The sequence below is a fragment of the Mustela erminea genome, chromosome 3 (genome assembly GCF_009829155.1).
Source record: "Mustela erminea isolate mMusErm1 chromosome 3, mMusErm1.Pri, whole genome shotgun sequence".
Lineage (NCBI taxonomy): Eukaryota > Metazoa > Chordata > Mammalia > Carnivora > Mustelidae > Mustela > Mustela erminea.
Window position 1 is genome coordinate 17355581 of NC_045616.1, and position 18888 is coordinate 17374468.

At 43.4% G+C, this 18888-nt stretch overlaps 1 protein-coding gene across 1 annotated transcript in view; it reads right to left on the reverse strand.

Annotated features, from left to right (window-relative positions):
- Window positions 1–11061: 11061 nt before the first annotated feature.
- TRIM36 (tripartite motif containing 36) overlaps window positions 11062–18888 on the reverse strand; it is a 35506-nt gene continuing 27679 nt past the window's right edge. Inside the window, exons 8-10 of the mRNA XM_032335388.1 lie at window positions 17355–17645; window positions 13325–13622; window positions 11062–11744 (exon numbers count right to left, since the gene is read on the reverse strand). Coding sequence (XP_032191279.1) covers window positions 11390–11744; window positions 13325–13622; window positions 17355–17645 — 944 coding nt within the window. The 3' untranslated portion in view covers window positions 11062–11389. The remainder of the gene's footprint in view (window positions 11745–13324; window positions 13623–17354; window positions 17646–18888) is intronic.

Sequence of the window (18888 nt, forward strand, 5' to 3'; positions counted from 1 at the left end):
CTCAGTCCTGGAAGGCTGCCTCCTCCCCATTTCGGAGGCCCATCGCTAGTCCAGGCAGTCTCCTGTGGTTCTGACCCACTTGGCTATCCAGCAGAGATTCCCACAACCCCTTCCTTGGGATGATGAATTTGATAGAGCAGCTCACAGAACTCAGAGAAACTATATTTACTGGGTCACAGGTTTGTTCGCCAGATGGAAGAGGTGCACAGGGCATGGTATAGGGTAAGGGGCATGGAGCTTCCAACCTCTCTGAACATGCCACTCTCTCGAAAGTCCCATGTGTTCACCAACTCAGAAGCTCTCCAACCCCCTCGTTTTGGGTTCTTATGAATTCTTTATTACATTGACATGTTTGATTAAATCATTGGCCACTGGTGGTTTAACTCAATTTCCAGCCCTTCTTCCCTCCCTAGAGGTGTGTTGGGGAGGGGCTCAAAGTTCCAACCCTCCCATTACCTGGCCTGGGTCCACTGGCAATGACCTCCCATCCTCGGGGAGAATCCCAAAGTCACCTCATTGACCTAATGGAGGGCATCTTTGGTGAGCTCTTCCCTTAGGAAGTTCCAAAGGTTTAAGAGCTCCATACCAGGACCAGGGACAAAGACCCAATGTGTATGTATCATAAACGACAATGTCACGCCACACCAAACGGGTGGTTGTATAAATGGGGGTTGGGTCTCAGGGGTCTAGGCTGGAGACAGACTATGGAACCCTTGGCCAAGAGGTGGCTACTGAAGTGCCAAGATGAGAAGATCTAAGGGCTGGGATAATGTGAGTTAGAGCTCCATTAGGTCGATAATGGAACTGCTGAATCCTGAAACCCTAGGAGCAAGTACAGATGGTCTAAAATTACTCAAAATTCTCTCCCAGAATGTCAGCATGAGAAAAAAAAAAAATGAAACGATCTAGATTCTCTAGCCTTTCTCTAAAGACTCAGCTCATCTGTGTAGAAGCGATCCAACCTGTAACACATTTCCTCACATGGGCCATCCAAGCTCCCTAGTAAAGGATGGTCTTGACTCAATCAGGTCAGCCTAATTTCAGATGCTATTTTTACAGCACATGTAAGTACCTACTGCTTCAGTCTGAGCTTGTCATCGGCACGCAGCCTCTTCTATTCATGTAAGAGCAGATTCCCCAGATGTCTAGGTCCAAATGCATAGTCACCTGAAAGCCGAAGATAGCCTATTGTCCTTATATCACAGGGAAACTAGCTTGGAAAGACTCAGAAAAATGACGAGTTGAAGAACAAACTGGGGAGGTGGGTCAGGGGATGGGTGAAACAGGTGATGGGTACTAAGGAGGACACTTGTGATGAGCACTGGGGGTTTGACGTTAGTGATGAATCACTAAATTTTGCTCCTGAAACCAGCATTACACATTAATGTTAACTACCTAGAATTTAAATTTTTTTTTTTAAAAAAGGCCAGTTTGGAGAAAGGAGTCAATATCACGGATCACCATAATCTAAAAATATTAAAGCCCATAAATTAAGTCTATGTCAGTGAACTACATTCCTAGATTAATTTGGAACTTATATAATGGACTCCAATAATTGAACTTTATTTCATGTTATCTCTTTCATCAAAACATTTTGGACTAGGGAAGCTGGCTGACTCAGTGCATAGAGCATGCGACTCTTCGATCTCGGGGTTCTGAGTTCGAGCCCCATGTTGGATGGAGAGATTACTAAAAAATAAAATCTTAAAAAAAAGATTTTTGGGACCATGTTCAGTGTGATTTTTTCCTATGGCCCCTAAATCACTTATGGAGGTTAATATAGACTTTCTTTTTCATTTCCATAAATAACCTTCTCAAGTATCAAGTAACGTCAGCGGTCAAACTACTTACAAATAAACTGTGGATAGGTTGAAAACGTGAAGAGAGGTTTTTGTGTCTTTGGGCTGAATTAAAATGGATGAAGCAAAAAAATTTTGCAGGGGGAGATTTCTCCAACAGAGCTCTGACGAGACTATTTGAGATAGGCAAGCTGAAGAGACTCCATTTTAGAGAGATTCTATGTCCGCTGTTTTCCTGGTAGACCAGTGTACTCCTGATCCGTATTCTGCCTCTGAATAAGCCAAAGAAACTATCAAGAAAGCTCGTCATGGTCTTCTGAGTTTCGTCCAAGGCCCCAAGCACCTGATAACACCTCAGAAGAACCAGATGTCCAAATATGTTCCAGAACATTCCCTCCAAATTTTGGCTCAACTGGCATCAAGACCCCTACCTTCAGTAATGTACCAAGTAAACCCCATTGTTCACCTGACACTTACCTGTGATCAGAGCTTACCCTGACTTTCTGAAGGAATGCATTTCCTGGACCCTTTTCTAATATAATCCCCCTAACCCCGGGCTATGATAACACTTAGTCTTCTCTTGGTTCCCGAGTACCCCAGACACTGCCTATTCTCTCTCTCCCATGCCATTAGATAAACTCCATTTTCCCTTTTCTGGTTCATGTTGGAGTTCTATCCTGGGGGAAGCCAAGAAGGCTCTTGGCTGGTCCTGTGGGACCCTCCCCTGGTTCCCCATCCTGCCTGCCTCATATTCACACATAAAAATCTTTTTCAAAGAGGGCTTCAACCACCTCCCTTTAGACTCGAACTTTTTCCTTTTTTGGGGGGGGGTTTGTTTTTTTAATTTTATTTGACCTCAAATTTTCTAATGGATTAAGGTCTTCTTTCCAGCTTATTTCTTAATTCTGCCCAAAGACCCTGCGGTGAGGCGTCCCCTGATGGGAACAAAACTCCTCCGGCAAGCACTTAGGACTGTCCTGAGCCAGCAAGACCCCCACGTGACACACCCCAAGACAAGGGTCGAAGTGACCTTCACAACCCACCTGCATGCACCTGACCTTTTTTTTTTTTTTAACGATTTTATTTATTTACTTACTTATCAGAGAGAGAGAGAGATCACAAGCAGGGGGCGCAGAGGCAGTAGCAGCAGCAGACACCCGGCTCATCAGGGAACCCAATCTGAAACTCGATCCCGGATCCTGGGATCATGACCTAAGCCACCCAGGAGTCTCTCATGCACCTGATCTTTGTCCCACATTTTCCTTATAAAAACCTTGTAGTATTCTCAGCGCTTTGCACACAGTCCTAGAGAGGTCACCCGCCGTCTTCCTTTTTTTGGTGTTGACCTCCCTGCAATAAATTCCTTTGTTTCCCCCACTCCTCTCTGCCTTTCATCAGCAGCGAGCCGCGTTTTTTCCTTTTCTTTTTTAAGCAAGCGCTATGCCCAACATGGGACTCAGAATCCCAACCCGAGATCAAGAGTCATGTGCTCTACCCAGCCAGGCGCCCCCTGGCGACACTTTCCAGAGCAGTTTATATTTGAGGGGAAAGGAAAAGCATGAATTAAGACAGATTTGGGGATAACATCACCAAAGTACATACATCTCTGCTACCTAACAGTAATTCTAGGTAAAACAAACAAACAAAAAACCCATAACTCCATCCATTTCAGAATCCGTCATCTAGATCTGAAAATGGCCTGAGTATTTCTTACCACCCCAAATCCTCAACACTCGCATTACCAACTTCAGAGTACTGGTTCCTTTGAAAATACCTAATATGCTGAGTCCACTAAAGAACTCGAAAAAACTGAGAAATTCTCATCTTCCCAAGTCACTATACCTCCCTTTCAAAACTCCGAGCCCTGGGACACCCGCCTGGCTCTGTCGGTGGCAGAGGACACTCCCCATCTCGGGGTGGTGAGTTTGAGCCCCACACTGGGTACAGAGCTTATTTAAAAAACGAAAACTGTCAACCTTGAAAACCTCAAAGTCTTTCCGCGGCAGGGCAAATAATAATGGTGTGACAAAGAAAACCATTCAAGTTTTCCTTGTTTTGTACGACACTGTTATTTGTACACACAAGGAAGCAAAACATATGCAGACACATTCCTCCTGGGAGTGGCCACTCTGAAACCCCTCTGCCTTGGCTCACTTTATAAAAGGAGGGGCACTGTGTGGTTCAGCGGGTTAAGCCTCTGCCTTCGGCTCAGGTCATGATCTCAGGGTCCCCGCGATGTGGGGGAAAAAGGCAAAAGAAAAATTAATATTGATTCCTTTACTACCTACAGCCCATTGACAGGACCCTGAACAGGCAGAGTGACATTCCTCTAGGGACTCAACTGCTTAATGTTGACACTCTGCTTAGGGCAAAAGGCAATCCTGGCCGGACCCTCCCTGTCTCCCAGATCCTTGAAGTCTACTTTAATGTATAAAAATGCCTCTGGGAACTTCCTTTATCTCTACCACTGCCGCCACCGCCCCCCACAACCCAGGACAGGTGTTGGCGGTCACCGCCCAGGCATATGACCCACTGATATACATCTGAAGGGTCTCGGGACTAAGGTTTTATTAGTTGGTAATAAACAACCTTTTCCCAACAGCAGCTAGCCCCAAGGTCCTGGAAACCTTGCTTCCAAAATTCCTTAGAGATTCACTCTATCCCTAAGCCCCTCCCAACTTGAAAATGTATAAGGGGGCACTCCTCAGGACCCCAGTGCAGCTCTTTCTGCCAGGGATCCTATCCCCATGCTTTAATAAAACCACCTTCGTGCACCAAAGACATCTCAAGAATTCTCTCTGGGCTGGGGGCTTTGAATCCGAAGGTTCTTTCCTACATCAGTGGGATGGAGCCCCACATCCCATCGGGCTCCCTGCTCAGTGGGGAGTCAGCTTCCCCCTCTCCCCCCTCCTCCCGCCACCCCCCCCCAGCCTCCCTGGCTTTAACTCTGTTTCTCTTACATGAATAAATAGAATCTTTAAAAAAAAAAAAAAAAAAAGAAAAAAGTATAAGACTAGAAAATCTATCCATCCAACAGTGAAATTCTATGCTGTCCTTAAAAAACTGTTTTTTTTTTTAAATTTAATGATGGAAATGATAGTTTCCGTTGTCATTTTAAGGGGTTTAATACCCAATGAAACTGCTTTTCAGCCTCCCCCAGAAAGGTCTAACCCCATCAGTCATTCAGGAATGTTTCAATCCATGCCTGAGAGTCTGCCATTCAGGGGATCCCTCTCCAACCCCCCAAAGGATGATGAGGTCATCTACATGACAAGACCTCTTGCTTTCCTCCCCGATGGGAAAGCAGTCCTACTGGTAAAAACCCTTTTCTTCCGCTAGAAACTTTCTCAGCCAGCCTTCCTGCTATAAAAGCCTTCTATTGCCCACCATCAGGCTCACCCAAATCCCCACACCCCCCTCCCCTCCAAAACCCTTAGTGCAGGGAGCACTGGGTGTGGTGCATAAACAATGAATCTTGGAACACTGAAAAACTTAGATTAAAAATAAAAGCCTTCTATTGTTTGATAAAAGCTGCGATCCCCAAACTTACTTGGCTGGATTTTGTTCTTTTTTTTTTTTTTTTTTTTCAAGATTTTATTTAATTGTCAGAGAGCATAAGCAGGGGAAGCGACAGACAAGGGGAGAAGCAGGCTCTCTCCTGAGCAGAGAGCCCGATGCAGGACTCCATCCTAGGACCCCAGGATCATGACCTGAGCTAATAAAGGCAGAAGCTTAACTGACTGAGCCCCCCAGGTACCCCTGGATTTTGTTTTTTAACAAGGGATACACTCTCCTTAGCCATGTTGGGAGAATTCAAATAAGGTCTCCGATATGCAATTAGCCGTTTCTGGAGCGTAGCAGTCAATACACAGCCAACTTCCAGAATCACTGATGCTTATCTAGGCAAGTCTTTTAGCTGTAGGTATGTTTTGCAACTAACACCCTCTAGTATCATGGGGGACCACGGGTCAGGATCAAGCAAATTCTATTCACATTTCTCAAAGATACCTGCTGGGAGTGGCTGATTTCCTTAAATATCTGGTGACCCCTATAGCCTCCGCATTCTTTTTGAAGCCTCAACATTGAGTACCATTCGAGACAGTATCTGGGGAGTTTCAATTAAAGTGTTTGCCTAAATGCGCAAGCCTTCAAAACGGCGTAAAAAGAAAATCGGACCTTACCTGTAAATCTCAGGAGGCCCACTTTGGAGTACAGCGCTCATTCCAGTCGAGCCGGCCACGTTTTCACTGCAAACTAGTCCTGTCTTAGTGCCTCACATCCCAGAACCCTCTGGTGTCTGAAAGTCCAACTGATGCCTCCCATGCGCCTGAGAGCCTGAGCCCCGGATCAGCCCTTGGCCTCGCCTGGAGCTGGTTAGCAATGCACACCCCCCAGTCCCCACTCAGCCCTCCTCAATTTTAGCAAGATCCCCAGGTGAGTCGCTTGCCTTTTCACACTCACTGTGTGGCTTTTTAATTAGAAGTCCACCCTCCACTCCTGGGGCGCCAGAGAAATCTAGCCTGAGCTAAGTGTCCCCGAGAAGTCCAAGCTTGACTCGGACTACCCAAGACCTTTTCCTCTGCGTTTCCTGAGCGCGTCTTCCTTGTTAAGTGATAACAAAGACAGACGCTTGGGCTGTCGGATCTCGGTGGCTCAGAATCTAGACTTTATTTTTATCTGTCTGAATTCTACCCCAAGGGATTCATCTACCTCTTTCTAGGTTCGCTCTGGGCGTTAGACACAATTAAGAGCAGGTGAACAGACTAGTTATGACTCCCCTAATACCATCGTGTATTCGAAGGTGTTCTGATCATTCGTAAAAGATATTAGAGAGTTAAATAACGTTTTTGGGAATGCTGCTGAAAAGCAGAACGTGTGAGCATCTGCCTTGGGCTCAGATCATGATCCCAGGGTTCTGCGATGGAGCCCCACAGCGGGCTCCCTGCTCAGCGGGGAGTCCACTTCTCCCTCTCTCAACTAAATAATTAAAAAATAAATAAAATCACACAGGTATTAAATGACAAAACTCACGTATGAATCCAAAACTCACCACTGCTTTGGACACGTGTTCCACAGAATCATACAGAATCATACAGGCCGTGAGAATTCCTGGCGTCAAATATAAAACATCTAACTCTAACAAGCTAGCATGCCAACTTATTCTCTTTTCCTTCAACCTATAAACTGCACCTAGATCACTGCTTAGGCTCCTACTACAACGTACTGACCTCTACAGCATTTCATGAATGTCTTCATGCTTTCTCATCACCCAACAATGTGAAGGAATTAGGCACATTTAAGAAGGAATTCAAATGTCACACGTGAGGGGCGCCTGGTGGGCTCAGCCTGCGACTTTTTTTCTTTGAAAGATTTTATTTATTTAACAAGTAGGCAGAGAGTCGGGCAGAGAAAGAGGAGGCGGCAGGCTCCCTGCGGAGCAGAGAGCCCGATGTGGGGCTCGATCCCAGGACCCTGGGATCATGACCTGAGCTGAAGGCAGAGGCTTTAACCCACTGAGCCACCCACGCGCCCGTCTGTGACTCTTGAGCTCAGGGTTCAGAGTTCAAGCCCCACCTTGGGGGTAGGAGTTACTGAAAAAAAAAAAAAAATTTTTTTTTTTAATTTCACATGTTAAAGTTACAAGCAGAACTGACAACTCAAGAAATTTTACCAAGATCATCATTTCTGGGCTACACATAGTTCCTGATCGTCAGACGTGCTTTACCTGAAAGTGGAGAGATCATTTAGGGCAAACAAAATCGAAATGGGGAAACAAATTAAAGATGACAAAGTATCTTAAAACTCTCAAATCTCAAATCATATTGAATCTACTCACCATATACAATAAAAGTTCAATTTATAAGAGATTTTCCAAGACAGCGTCCTCAGCCAAGCACATACACATTACAATCCCATTAGGAAAAAAAAAACACACTTGTGTTATAAAATTAAGATCTGAAAAAAATACTCCTTTTATGATCCATCATTGCAAAAATACTTTTTCTAGTTCCAAGATGGCAACGTCCTACCTGCCTCTTCTTCTTGAAAATCGTACCCCCTCCCAAAGAAAAAAACCATCCTAAAACAAAAATATACAGGAAACTGAAAAGCCAACTCCAAGCGCTACCAGTTGACCTGTGTAACCGTTAACGACACGGACATGAGAGCAGATGGAGGGATGGTAAATGACCTGGTGGAGGAAAAGTCAAATCGGAGCTTGTACTGGGAAGACCCCACGAGCTGCATTTACCCTCGCCAATCTCCAGGCAGGCTCAGAAACCACAGGAACCATGTAAGGGAAAGCAACAGAGGGTCCTAGGGCTGGTTAAGCAGGAGAGATTCAATGTGCTGTGATCCAGAAGTGATTAAAAACTGGGTACCACTCCTGTCTTGGGGCACTAATATTTTAGGAAATGCAGACAAAAGTGAAATGTCTAAGAGCGTCAAGCAAACAACTCAAGCAGGAAAAAGGGGATTACGGTGTGTTGGGGGGCGGAAGACACAATTTAAAGAGGAGTTATGGACACCTGAGCGTCTCCAACCCAGGAAAATCATCTTCACTGTCTGCATCTTCAGAGAGCCCTTGCTGGGTGGTTGCCAGTAGGGTTTGGCCAATAAGTAGCACCAACAGACCCAGTGAAGGATATTCCTACTCCCTCCGTGTCCTGGCACCACTCTCAAGGGTCAGGTGAGCCCAACTCCCAGCAAGCAACCCTTCCTTAATGTCTCTCTGTCCCCAACATCTTGGAACACAATTTCCCCTTCCCTTCCTTGTTCTAGACACAGTAATGGCTTTGAGTGGTGACTCATCTTTCCAGGGCCTCACCAGTTTCTCCAGGGTGGCTCACATCTCCAAGTAATCTTTTCATTACCGTTTCAACAGGTCCCTCTATTGTGAAGGCTACTTTCTGCCAGAACCCAGGCTTCATCAGCTTGCCATCTCAAAGCCTCCTTGAGCTCCCTTATTCTCTACCCAGCATACTCATCACTTGGCTCTTTGTAGGGCCAGCTCCTTCGGGGTGAGGTGTCAAACTTCTAAAGGGGCATCCCTGACCGCCCAATCTAACAGCCCCTTCCTCACTCTTCTAGCACTCCATTTCCTCAAAAGGAAGCTCCTAAGACCTGGCTGGGCGGTCTTGGTCACCTTATAACCAGTACACAGCTCCATGTCTCAGAAAGAGCGGGAGTCGAGTCCCAGGAGAAACTTCAATTCTCAGGATGTTCATCGCCGTGAACAAGCTGGTGAAGTTCTTCTAAAATGAAGGCAGGCCTGTCTTGTCTTTAACATTTGGTTCTCCAGTTTCTGTAGCCATGCCAGGATTGATGGTATTCCCACATGGGACACACTCTAATCCGATGATGACCGGAGTTGTGTTCAATGCCCAGGAGATAACTCTGACTCCTCTTACTTTTCTGAAAGCAACTGCAACTATGAGAATTAAATTATACAGGATCGTGGGAATAGCCTGGAATCAACTTAAAAAAAAAAGAAAAAAAAAGGAAGACCCATCAAACATGAACAACAATGCGTTCACAACCAGAGCCCAATGACCCTAGGATATGAATATGAACTAAAGAGTCTTCTGATCAAAATCTGATTACGGAGCAGAAAAGGAACTGTCTCCTGACAATCTGATCAGTTAGCTGAAGTAAACTAGTTTCATGTTAAGCTTTTCTAATGACCGCTTGGACAAGAATTAGAGCTAGTAAGTACACGCCCAAAAACCTTACATAAAAACCTTAGCTCTAAGTTAATATACTCAGCTGAACTTCTCTTATCAGTGATTTGTTTCCATTTTCCATGTAAACAGACTGAGGATTCCCAGGATGTGGTCCAACAGTTACATGTATTTCAATTTTTATTGAAAATGAAAAAATCCAGGAGAATGATTTTTATACAACTCTACAAGGTTTTATGCACCTTTCCTATTCCTCTTAAAGCTTTTAAAGTGTCTACACGGTATGTGCTTACACAGTCTTGAGACTCAAACCTCACCACACACAGGGCTTTAGCAGCCCGAATGCACAATGACGCACGAACGCTGCGGAAATTTAGTTAGCCTATGTCATAAAGTGCTAATCATCAGTGGCAACGGAACAAGGCCTGCTCAATTCTGGACTTCACCATGAGAGCTCCCACTTGCGCTGGTGACGAAAAAGCTAATTTGATATACTACCCGCCTGAGGGACGGATTCCCATTTAAAAATATGTATTAAAGACAAACAAACAAGGAAACCAGGTAAGGCCGAAGATTTGGGTTGGTCTATCAAAACAGGACAAGAGCATTTCAAAACCATGAGTGCTAAAGTGTACAACAGTCTAGCTTCTGAATATTTTAATGTCTAAAAAATACACAGTTTAAATTAAAAAGGCATCTAGGTAAGAGACAGCTTTTAAAAATGAACATAAAATTTCAATTAAAATATTAATTCTTCAAACGAAGAGCTGTTAAAAGGGTACACAGTGACTATGATTTTTGTTATTATTCCTAAACAAACAGATTTGTCTTTTACTTACTTTTACAGATGCTTACTGCTAAACAATCGGCCACAGAAAACATCCAACTGACCAGTTACTTCACATTTTAGAATAATTTAATGACTTTAAAAATAAGTCGTGAACTTTCCAAACATGTAAACATAAACCAGGACAATCTAATATACAGTATCAGTGCCAAAAAGAAGAAAATCATAAAATCACAGGACACGATAGGAGGGCAAAAGAAATAATATGCCAAATATCAGTGAATCTTCACTAATATTTGTAAAAAAATAAATTATTTGATATAACTCATTTCACAGAGTAAGAAAAACTGAAGACAAATTTTACATGAAGTGACAAGTTTCAAGTGTTAGCCAAGAACTTTGTTTCCTGCAAACAGACAGACAAACAATGTTTAACTACACACGAAGGTATGGGCATTACAGCTAAGGAACTCTTCAAAATATCCTTAAAAATACAAGTTGTAATCTTAAAAGAAAAAAAAAAGCAGTATTCACTTTGCAGGGAATATACTCTGAAAATCCGTTATACACCTCAAAATACATAATTTTCCATTTAAATATACTACCATTTCTCTGACCTTTTTAACCTATCTATACTTTCGTTCTCCTATGAAAAACATATGTGAGACACAAGCTAAGTACTAATTTCCACCCATAAGGCATCTAAAAAATATCTTAAGACATGAACATGATACAAAATGAAAAAATCAACCACCAAAGAAAGGTAATAATAAATACTTTTGTATCCCTTCCCTCCCCCCCAAAAAAGAAATTTAAGTATCAGCAACAGGGCTGACATAAATAAATTAGATTTCCTGTTCATAAAAAAAGACAGACAGTCCAGTTAGAGAGTTAACCATTTCAGAGTTAATTAACCAGGAGTGTCTTTACTCCCATGGCTTGTGAAAGGCAGGATGACGACAGGAAGAGGCAGAACTGTTTAGGTTTTCCGATTTAAGAGGAAACACGCACAAAAACCACTGTGATCACAGACTACTTAGATGATATGTAATTAGTTACGAAGGTTAACACCAAGGCATTATTCTGCTCCCCTTTCCTACCCTAAGTCACGTCAGATGCTTAAACTACATGTGCTCTTGGTATTCTAGGTATTTTGCCGTGATGGGTTCCTCCAGCTGGACTCCCCCACTGCCCATTAAGGCAAATGCTGGGTACATGGTGTGCGAGCAGTCCACCTGGCGCTCGTAAAGGCATTTCATGTGATCCATGTCATAGAAAGCCACTCTGCCTTTGTCGTAGTCAAGGAAAATCCCTATACTCGTGGGCATGGGGAGAACTCTGTTCTCAGGCTCGTTGGCAGAAGTGGCTGACTTGGGTATGAAAAACTTCTTCATGCCAATGGTGACCAGTGTGAATGGCTGTGAGGAGTCAAAGCAGGCGTCTTCACTTCCGCTGTCATGGCCGCTGTCTTGCTCATATCTGGAACACAACGGATGGAGTCTTAGCGGGGGTGCCAAGCCACAGGCCTTCGGGGGGCCTCCAAACGGTTTCATGCAATGATATACATCGCTTTCAAATTAAACAGTACATCAAAAACTTTTATTAAGATATAAATCAGTTAAAAACATGACGACTACACATGGCCATTTAGAGTGATACCAGAGACTCAGCCCCAAATTCTTTGTCATGAACTATCATAAAATATCTATATATATACCTGCAGATGAGAAAAATAATAAAACCCCATAAAATAATTCCGGACTCTGGCTTCTCAGAACTGAAGTGGGGGAGGAGTGCCTAGCTGGCTCAGACTCTTGTTTCCAGCTCATGAGTTCAAGCCCCACACTGGGTGTAGAGATTGCTTAAAATAAGTAATAATAACGGAAGGAAAAAACTGAAGGGAACGGTCAGATTAAATATTCATAGCACATAATCATACGTTAAAAAAAAAAAAAAATATATATATATATATATAAAACCAAGATGTGTGCCCTAATGCAAGGAATTGGCAAATTAAAGTAAAATACACAGGCAATGCAAAACAATGCAGGAGAAAAAGTCATGTTTCATGGTCCTAAGAACCCTCATTCAGCACTGGGATTTCTACACGGTTCTATGAGGCAAGCAAGCAAGAATGAGAGGGTCCCCCCACCGCAACAAATATAAATTTTGGATACAAAGGTCCTTCCATTTTCTTCCTGGGCAGAGTTCACTTCTTACGTATTTGTGATTATGGTACATTGACACTTTTTTTTTTTTTACGTTGACACTTTTAATCAGATTTTTTCACTTCTAATATTTCTGATATTATAAGCTTTTTAAACATTATGAATGCCAATTTTCTATCAATATTCGAGGTCTATGGCATTATGTTTAACTGACCATGTCCCAATTACTGTTTTCATCATTTTGTCTTTTTTTCACCCTAGAGCAAAATGCTCTTCCTATCAACTCCGATTATTAATTTGGGATTCTATCAAAAATGGACTATGTGGGCCAGTAGACCTTATCCCATCTAAAACAAAGAAACCATACAATCTCGGTTCAATCACCCATCTCTTAAGACACTGGAAGCCTCTGATATGGAAACCCATGTCCCATCACTCAATGTTGTAAAATCCTCACAGGGGACTTTGAAGAAAACTGTGCCCCATAACAAAAGAACGACTTCATATCTGTTCTGAAGTATGGCCATAAGAAGCATTTCACCATGCACTTGAGTAGCACTGACCACAGAAGCAAAGCAGCAAGGTAGCTGAGATGAAAACCTTTTCAAATTTCAAAGTGCAAAGCACAGTCAAGAGGTATCCAGAACAGACTGACTTCCTCGCAGCTCCAAAGGGAACTGCTGAGTCGCAATTCTCACTGTGGAAATACAAGACAAGCCCGACCCCTTTCCTCAGCCAGCAACCTAACCGCAGCCAAAGCACCAGGGTCTAAGGAAAGCACTCGGACCGTGGTAAGTAAACCCAGGTGGACTTCCTGGCTTGCCTTGCGCATGAACAAGGCTGTTTATCTACAGAAGGATTCTCAAGTCCTAGACCGGTAAGAGAACCTACCTTGGACTAACTGCATCCCGGGGAGAACGGAGCCACTCCTGCAGTTTATCACTGGAAGCGACGCCCGCCTTGACCAGGTAGGAATACGGCTCCACACGGAAGGCCCAGAAGTGCTTCCCCTTGGTAATTCCAACGTCTCCAATGATGTAGTCCAGGCTCGTGTAATAACCCACTTGGATGCGATCTGCTGCGAGCAGGAGATTAAACCCGGCTCGGCTCTCCACGCGGTCTCTCTTCAAGTTCAGCAGGAGGTGTTCATTATTGTAGCCACATTTTTCATCAAAGAGGAAACTGAAAACTGTGGAGAGAGCTTGGAATTAGTCTGATGACTACGTGTTAGGGTTTCTGTAATTGGCGGTTCGATCTGATCTGGTCTTGAACCAGAAAGGCCTGAAAGGAGCCGTGAGAGGGAAGAGTTCACACTGCCCTCGACAAACTGGACAAACCAACATCCTGACCAGGAGATCACCTCCAGGAGAATCTCTCTATCCAAAGATGCTCTGAAATGTTGGACGGCAGAAGCAAGCATTTTAAGTTATGAGAAAACCTACCGATGGGGTTCCTTGCAACAGACAGAGCAGATCTCTTCTAAATGTTTTACACTACTGGGATCTGTCCCTTTGCTCAAAATAAGGGACTGTTCATTTTCATAATTATCTGTACATTTTTCTAAACATGCATTCCACACTCTATAGATTTGGAAAACCTTACCTACTCTACTGGGGGCTTTTCCTTATCAACCAACATGGCAGAGATAAGACAGAGCATGATGTTTTTAAAAAAAAAAAAAAAAAAAAAGGCAAAGGTCTGGGGTTTAAAGAGATGAATGAGTTTTAATCCCTGCTTAAGGGGCGCCTGGGTGGCTCAGTGGGTTAAGCCACTGCCTTCGGCTCAGGTCATGATCTCAGGGTCCTGGGATCGAGTCCCACATCGGGCTCTCTGCTCAGCAGGGAGCCTGCTTCCTCCTCTCTCTCTGCCTGCCTCTCTGCCTACTTGTGACCTCTGTCAAATAAATAAATAAAATCTTAAAAAAAAAATAATCCCTGCTTAAGGATTTTTTTTTTAAGATCTGCTTTTTTTTTTTTTTAAGATTTTATTTATTTATTTGACAGAGAGAGAGATCACAAGTAGGCAGAGAGGCAGGCAGAGAGAGAGAGAGGAGGAAGCAGGCTCCCCGCGGAGCAGAGAGCCCGATGCGGGACTCGATCCCAAGACCCTGAGATCATGACCCGATCCGAAGGCAGTGGCTTAACCCACTGAGCCACCCAGGCGCCCCCCTGCTTAAGGACTTAAACCTTTAATTTCCTCCAGTAAGGGATGGACATAATGCCACTCTTCTAAGTCTATATCAACTCAAATATATGAAGCAGGACATTGGCTGTTAGCCCCAAGTAGAAACAACTCAAATATCCATCAACACAGGAATGGATAAAGAAACATACAATGGAATAGTATTCCACCTAAAAAAAACCAAAAGGGAATTCTGCTACATGCTGCAACACAGATGAAGCCCCAAATACACCAGGAACAGAAGGATTAGATCATTCCCTTCTATGAGGTACAGGCAAATTCACAGAGGCAGAGAGTGGAAAAAGGGTTCCCAGGCTCTGTCGGAAAAAGGAATGGCAAGTTGGTGTTTAATGAGCAGAGAGTTCTGTGTGGAAAAAAATAAAGCTGTTCTAGAGACGTGAGTGGTGGTGGCCACCCAACAGGGTAATGTACTTAGTGTCACTGACCTATACCCTTAAAAATGGTTAAAATCGTCATTTTTAACTATATCACATACCACAATTTTTTTTTAAAGATTTTATTTATTGGGTGCCTGGGTGGCTCAGTGGGTTAAAGCCTCTGCCTTCGGCTCTGGTCATGATCCCAGGGTCCTGGGATTGAGCCCCGCATCCGGCTCTCTGCTCAGCAGGGAACCTGCTTCCCTTCCTCTCTCTCTGCCTGCCTCTCTGCCTACTTGTGATCTCTGTCAAATAAATAAATAAAATCTTAAAAAAAAAAAAAAAGAGGCAGGCAGAGAGAGAGGAAGGGAAGCAGGCTCCCTGCTGAGCAGAGAGCCTGATGCGGAGCTCCATCCCAGGACTCTGGGATCATGACCTGAGCCAAAGGCAGAGGCTTTAACCCACTGAGCCACCGAGGTGCCCAATTTAAAAAAAAAAAAAAAAATGTCTACTAGCAAGCTAAACCCTTTCTCCATTTACAGGCTGACCAATTTTCCTGGTAATGCCTACTGTCCCGCCGTGACCATTCCTGCTTCCAGTCCATCTCAAGTGTCTCCTGGTTTACAAAAAATGTATTTGATTGGTCACCCCATTCACACGGCTTCTCTCAGAGAAAAGCAAGTCAGCTTGGGAGCACCCAGCTGGCTCAGTTAGCAGAGTATGTGACTCTCAATCTAGGGGTTAGGAGTTCAAACCCCACACTGGGTGTCAATATTACTTAAAAATAAAAGGGCGTCTGGGTGACTCAGTGGGTTAATACCTCTGCCTTTGGCTCAGGTCATAATCTCAGGGTTCTGGAATTGAACCCATATCTCCCCCTCTCTCTCTGCTTGCCTCTCTGCCTAACTGTGATCTCTGTCAAATAAATATCTGACAAATATTTGTTTTAAGTAGTAGACAAATATTTGACAATATTTGTCAAAAAAATTTTTTTAATAAAAAAAAAAAGAAGTTGGGACATGTCATTTCTTCCTTCCCTGTCCACCACATACATCCCCCAAAATAGCAGCTACTTCCAGGTTTCTTTCTAATTCCACTTTCAGTCAGAGAGCAGAGAAAAGAAAGGGGAAACTACATAAATGGTAAAATATCACTTAATACTTGCAAATCCATCCTCAAACTCTCTTATTGGATTTTATTCAAATTCAAGATGAACAATGTCAGCCAACCCTGATCTGTATTTGTATTCTAATTTTTTTTTTTTAAACTGGCCACAATGGGCATGAAATACATGCATGTCCTCTTGGACAAAAGAGGAAGGAAAGATAAGGGTGTATAAAATACGGGCTCATGAGCCACTGAAGTGGGGCGGGGGGCAACGGGGTCTAAAAACCAACTGGAGGAAGCTCCAAGGCAGGGATCAACCTCTTGCTACACACAGGAGCACAACTTTGCTTCTGAGGACCACTCGTCCACGGAGATGCTGCAGGCAGCACCAGATGTGGTGATTCTCATTCTGGAAAAATCTACAGGAGCTCCATGAGCAGTAGCAGTTTCTGACTCTGAAGGTAGGAGAGGGGGCTGTGAAAGGGGAGCTTTTGGGGGGCAGGGGGAGGGGCAGTTTCTATTTGGTTCTAACATTTGTCCTCCAACCCCACGCATGCAGGGAATCACTGAGTTACTGAGAAAAAATCCGGGGACCCCTGGGTGGTTCCGTGGGTGAAAGCCTCTGCCTTCAGCTCAGGTCATGATCCCAGGGTCCTGGAATCAAGCCCCGCATCAGGTTCTCTGCTCAGCAGGGAGCCTGCTTCCTCTCCCCCACCCACCTCTCTACCTGCTTGTGATTTCTGTCAGTCAAATAAATAAATAAAATCCTAAAAAAAAAAAAAGAAGAAGAAGAAAAGAAATAAAGAAAAAATCCGTAGAAGTCAGAAGGAGCTTAATCACAACAGTATTTTATAACATATTTCATAACATAATTTTTTTAAAAATCTACCTAGATCTATGTCGTAGAGATTCCTATACACTCACCAAAAATACAGAACTCTACTACTTAAAACTCGTGAGGTAGCATCTATGTGCTTTTAATCTCAAATTAGTAGCCCTGCTCACTCGAAGTTCTTCATGTTCTCTATCTGTGTCAGGCCAAATTCTAATCCTGTTCCCAGCCTACCTGGTGAAATTCACGCATGCGATTTCTTCCTAAACCCACGTGGGGATGGAATCAGTTTTCTAGAATTTTTTTTTTTTTTTAAACAAACGAATGCTTATTTTAGTGTGGATCTAGACATAGAGCTGGCGGTTATTTTTTATCCAGGTATCCTCGGACTCCAAGGCTTTCTGATCCCCCACATTCACACTACCTGGAGCCGGCGGGGTATGAAGGATCAGCTCCCTGCTGCAAGGACTGCAGATGGAGCCCTTGTAGGCTCTCACTCTGAAAGCATAGTTACAATTGCTTTCCAGGTCTGAGATCACTTTGCTGGTGCCACAGACTTCTATCTCGTTCCAAGACAGCATTTCTTCATCTCTATTAATCTTCCGATACTCAAGGACATAGCTATCCGCTTTATCCTTTTCGGGATGGTACCAGTTGATCAGAACATTGTTATACACTTTGCTCTGTTCCTCGTTGATCTCTGGCACGTCTATGCCTGAAAGCAGCAAGATACAAAACGTGGTAAAATCACGGTGTTTCACAACCTGCATGCCCCTCCGTAAAAATGACAGACTGACAAATAACTTCAATCGTTCTGCATGGTCCGAGAATTTTCCTCTTTTTTTTTCTCTAAGCTTTTATTTCTTTATTTGTCAGCAGGAGAGGGAGAAGAGCACAAGCAGGGGGAGCGGCAGGCAAAGGGAGAATCAAGGCTCCCCACTGAGCAGGGAGCCGGATGCGAACCCATCACAGGATCCTGGGATCAAGACCAGAGCCAAAGTCAGATGCTTATCCAGGTGCCCTGGTCCAAGAATTTTCTGAATCTGTAATGCTGTGTATAAGAAAAGGACCAATTCTGGCAATGTATTGACAACTGTGGACACGCAAACTGAAATACGCCAGACAAAGAGACCTACGCTGACCACATGATCCCTCTTCTATGAGGAATCTCAAAGAGCCCAATTCACAAAATCGAAGACTGGAATGCAGGCTGCTGGGGGCTGGAGGAGGGAGCAACAAGCAGTTATCAATCAAGAGGCATAAATTAATCAGTTAAGCAAGACGAAGATGCTCTAGCGAGAACTCAGTACAACATCGTACTCAGAGTCAATGACGCTGTGTTCCACACTTAAAACTTGTTAAAATAACAATCTCAAGGTATGTGCTCTTACCACAACACTGAAAATGAAAAAGAATAAGCACAAAAGACTTTTAAAGGTATATTTAGGTTTATACTTGAAAGGAAGGAGAACGACAGAGAAGACGAAAAAAGATTCAGTAGCAGCTTTACGGGTTACATTCATTCTGAAACACTGTAAATTAAAGTTTTTCAACCATCTGCATTTCCATTTCCACCTACTAAGTAACAACACTGGACTTGAAATTGTTAATCTATGTCCTCCTAGAATTATTTTAATAAATAGTTTTAACTCTAAGTTTGGCCAGTCCGACGAAGTTCAATGAAACTTCCATGATTTTCTTCCAGATTGTGTTCCAAAGAGTTGCAAAGCAATTTAAATTAATCTTTCTTGGTATAAACAGGATAGTTTTTTTTATTTAAAAAATCAGGAACTACATGTAACACACTTGAAGTGACTCAAAGATAATCAGTGTAATACTTTCGTGCAGATCCTGTGCAGATTCTCCCACTGGCATCCCACGCCATGGCTGTATCAACATGTAACAATGATCAAAACTCGGTTTCCAGTTTTTCATGAAAAATACGATACAAAAGTATC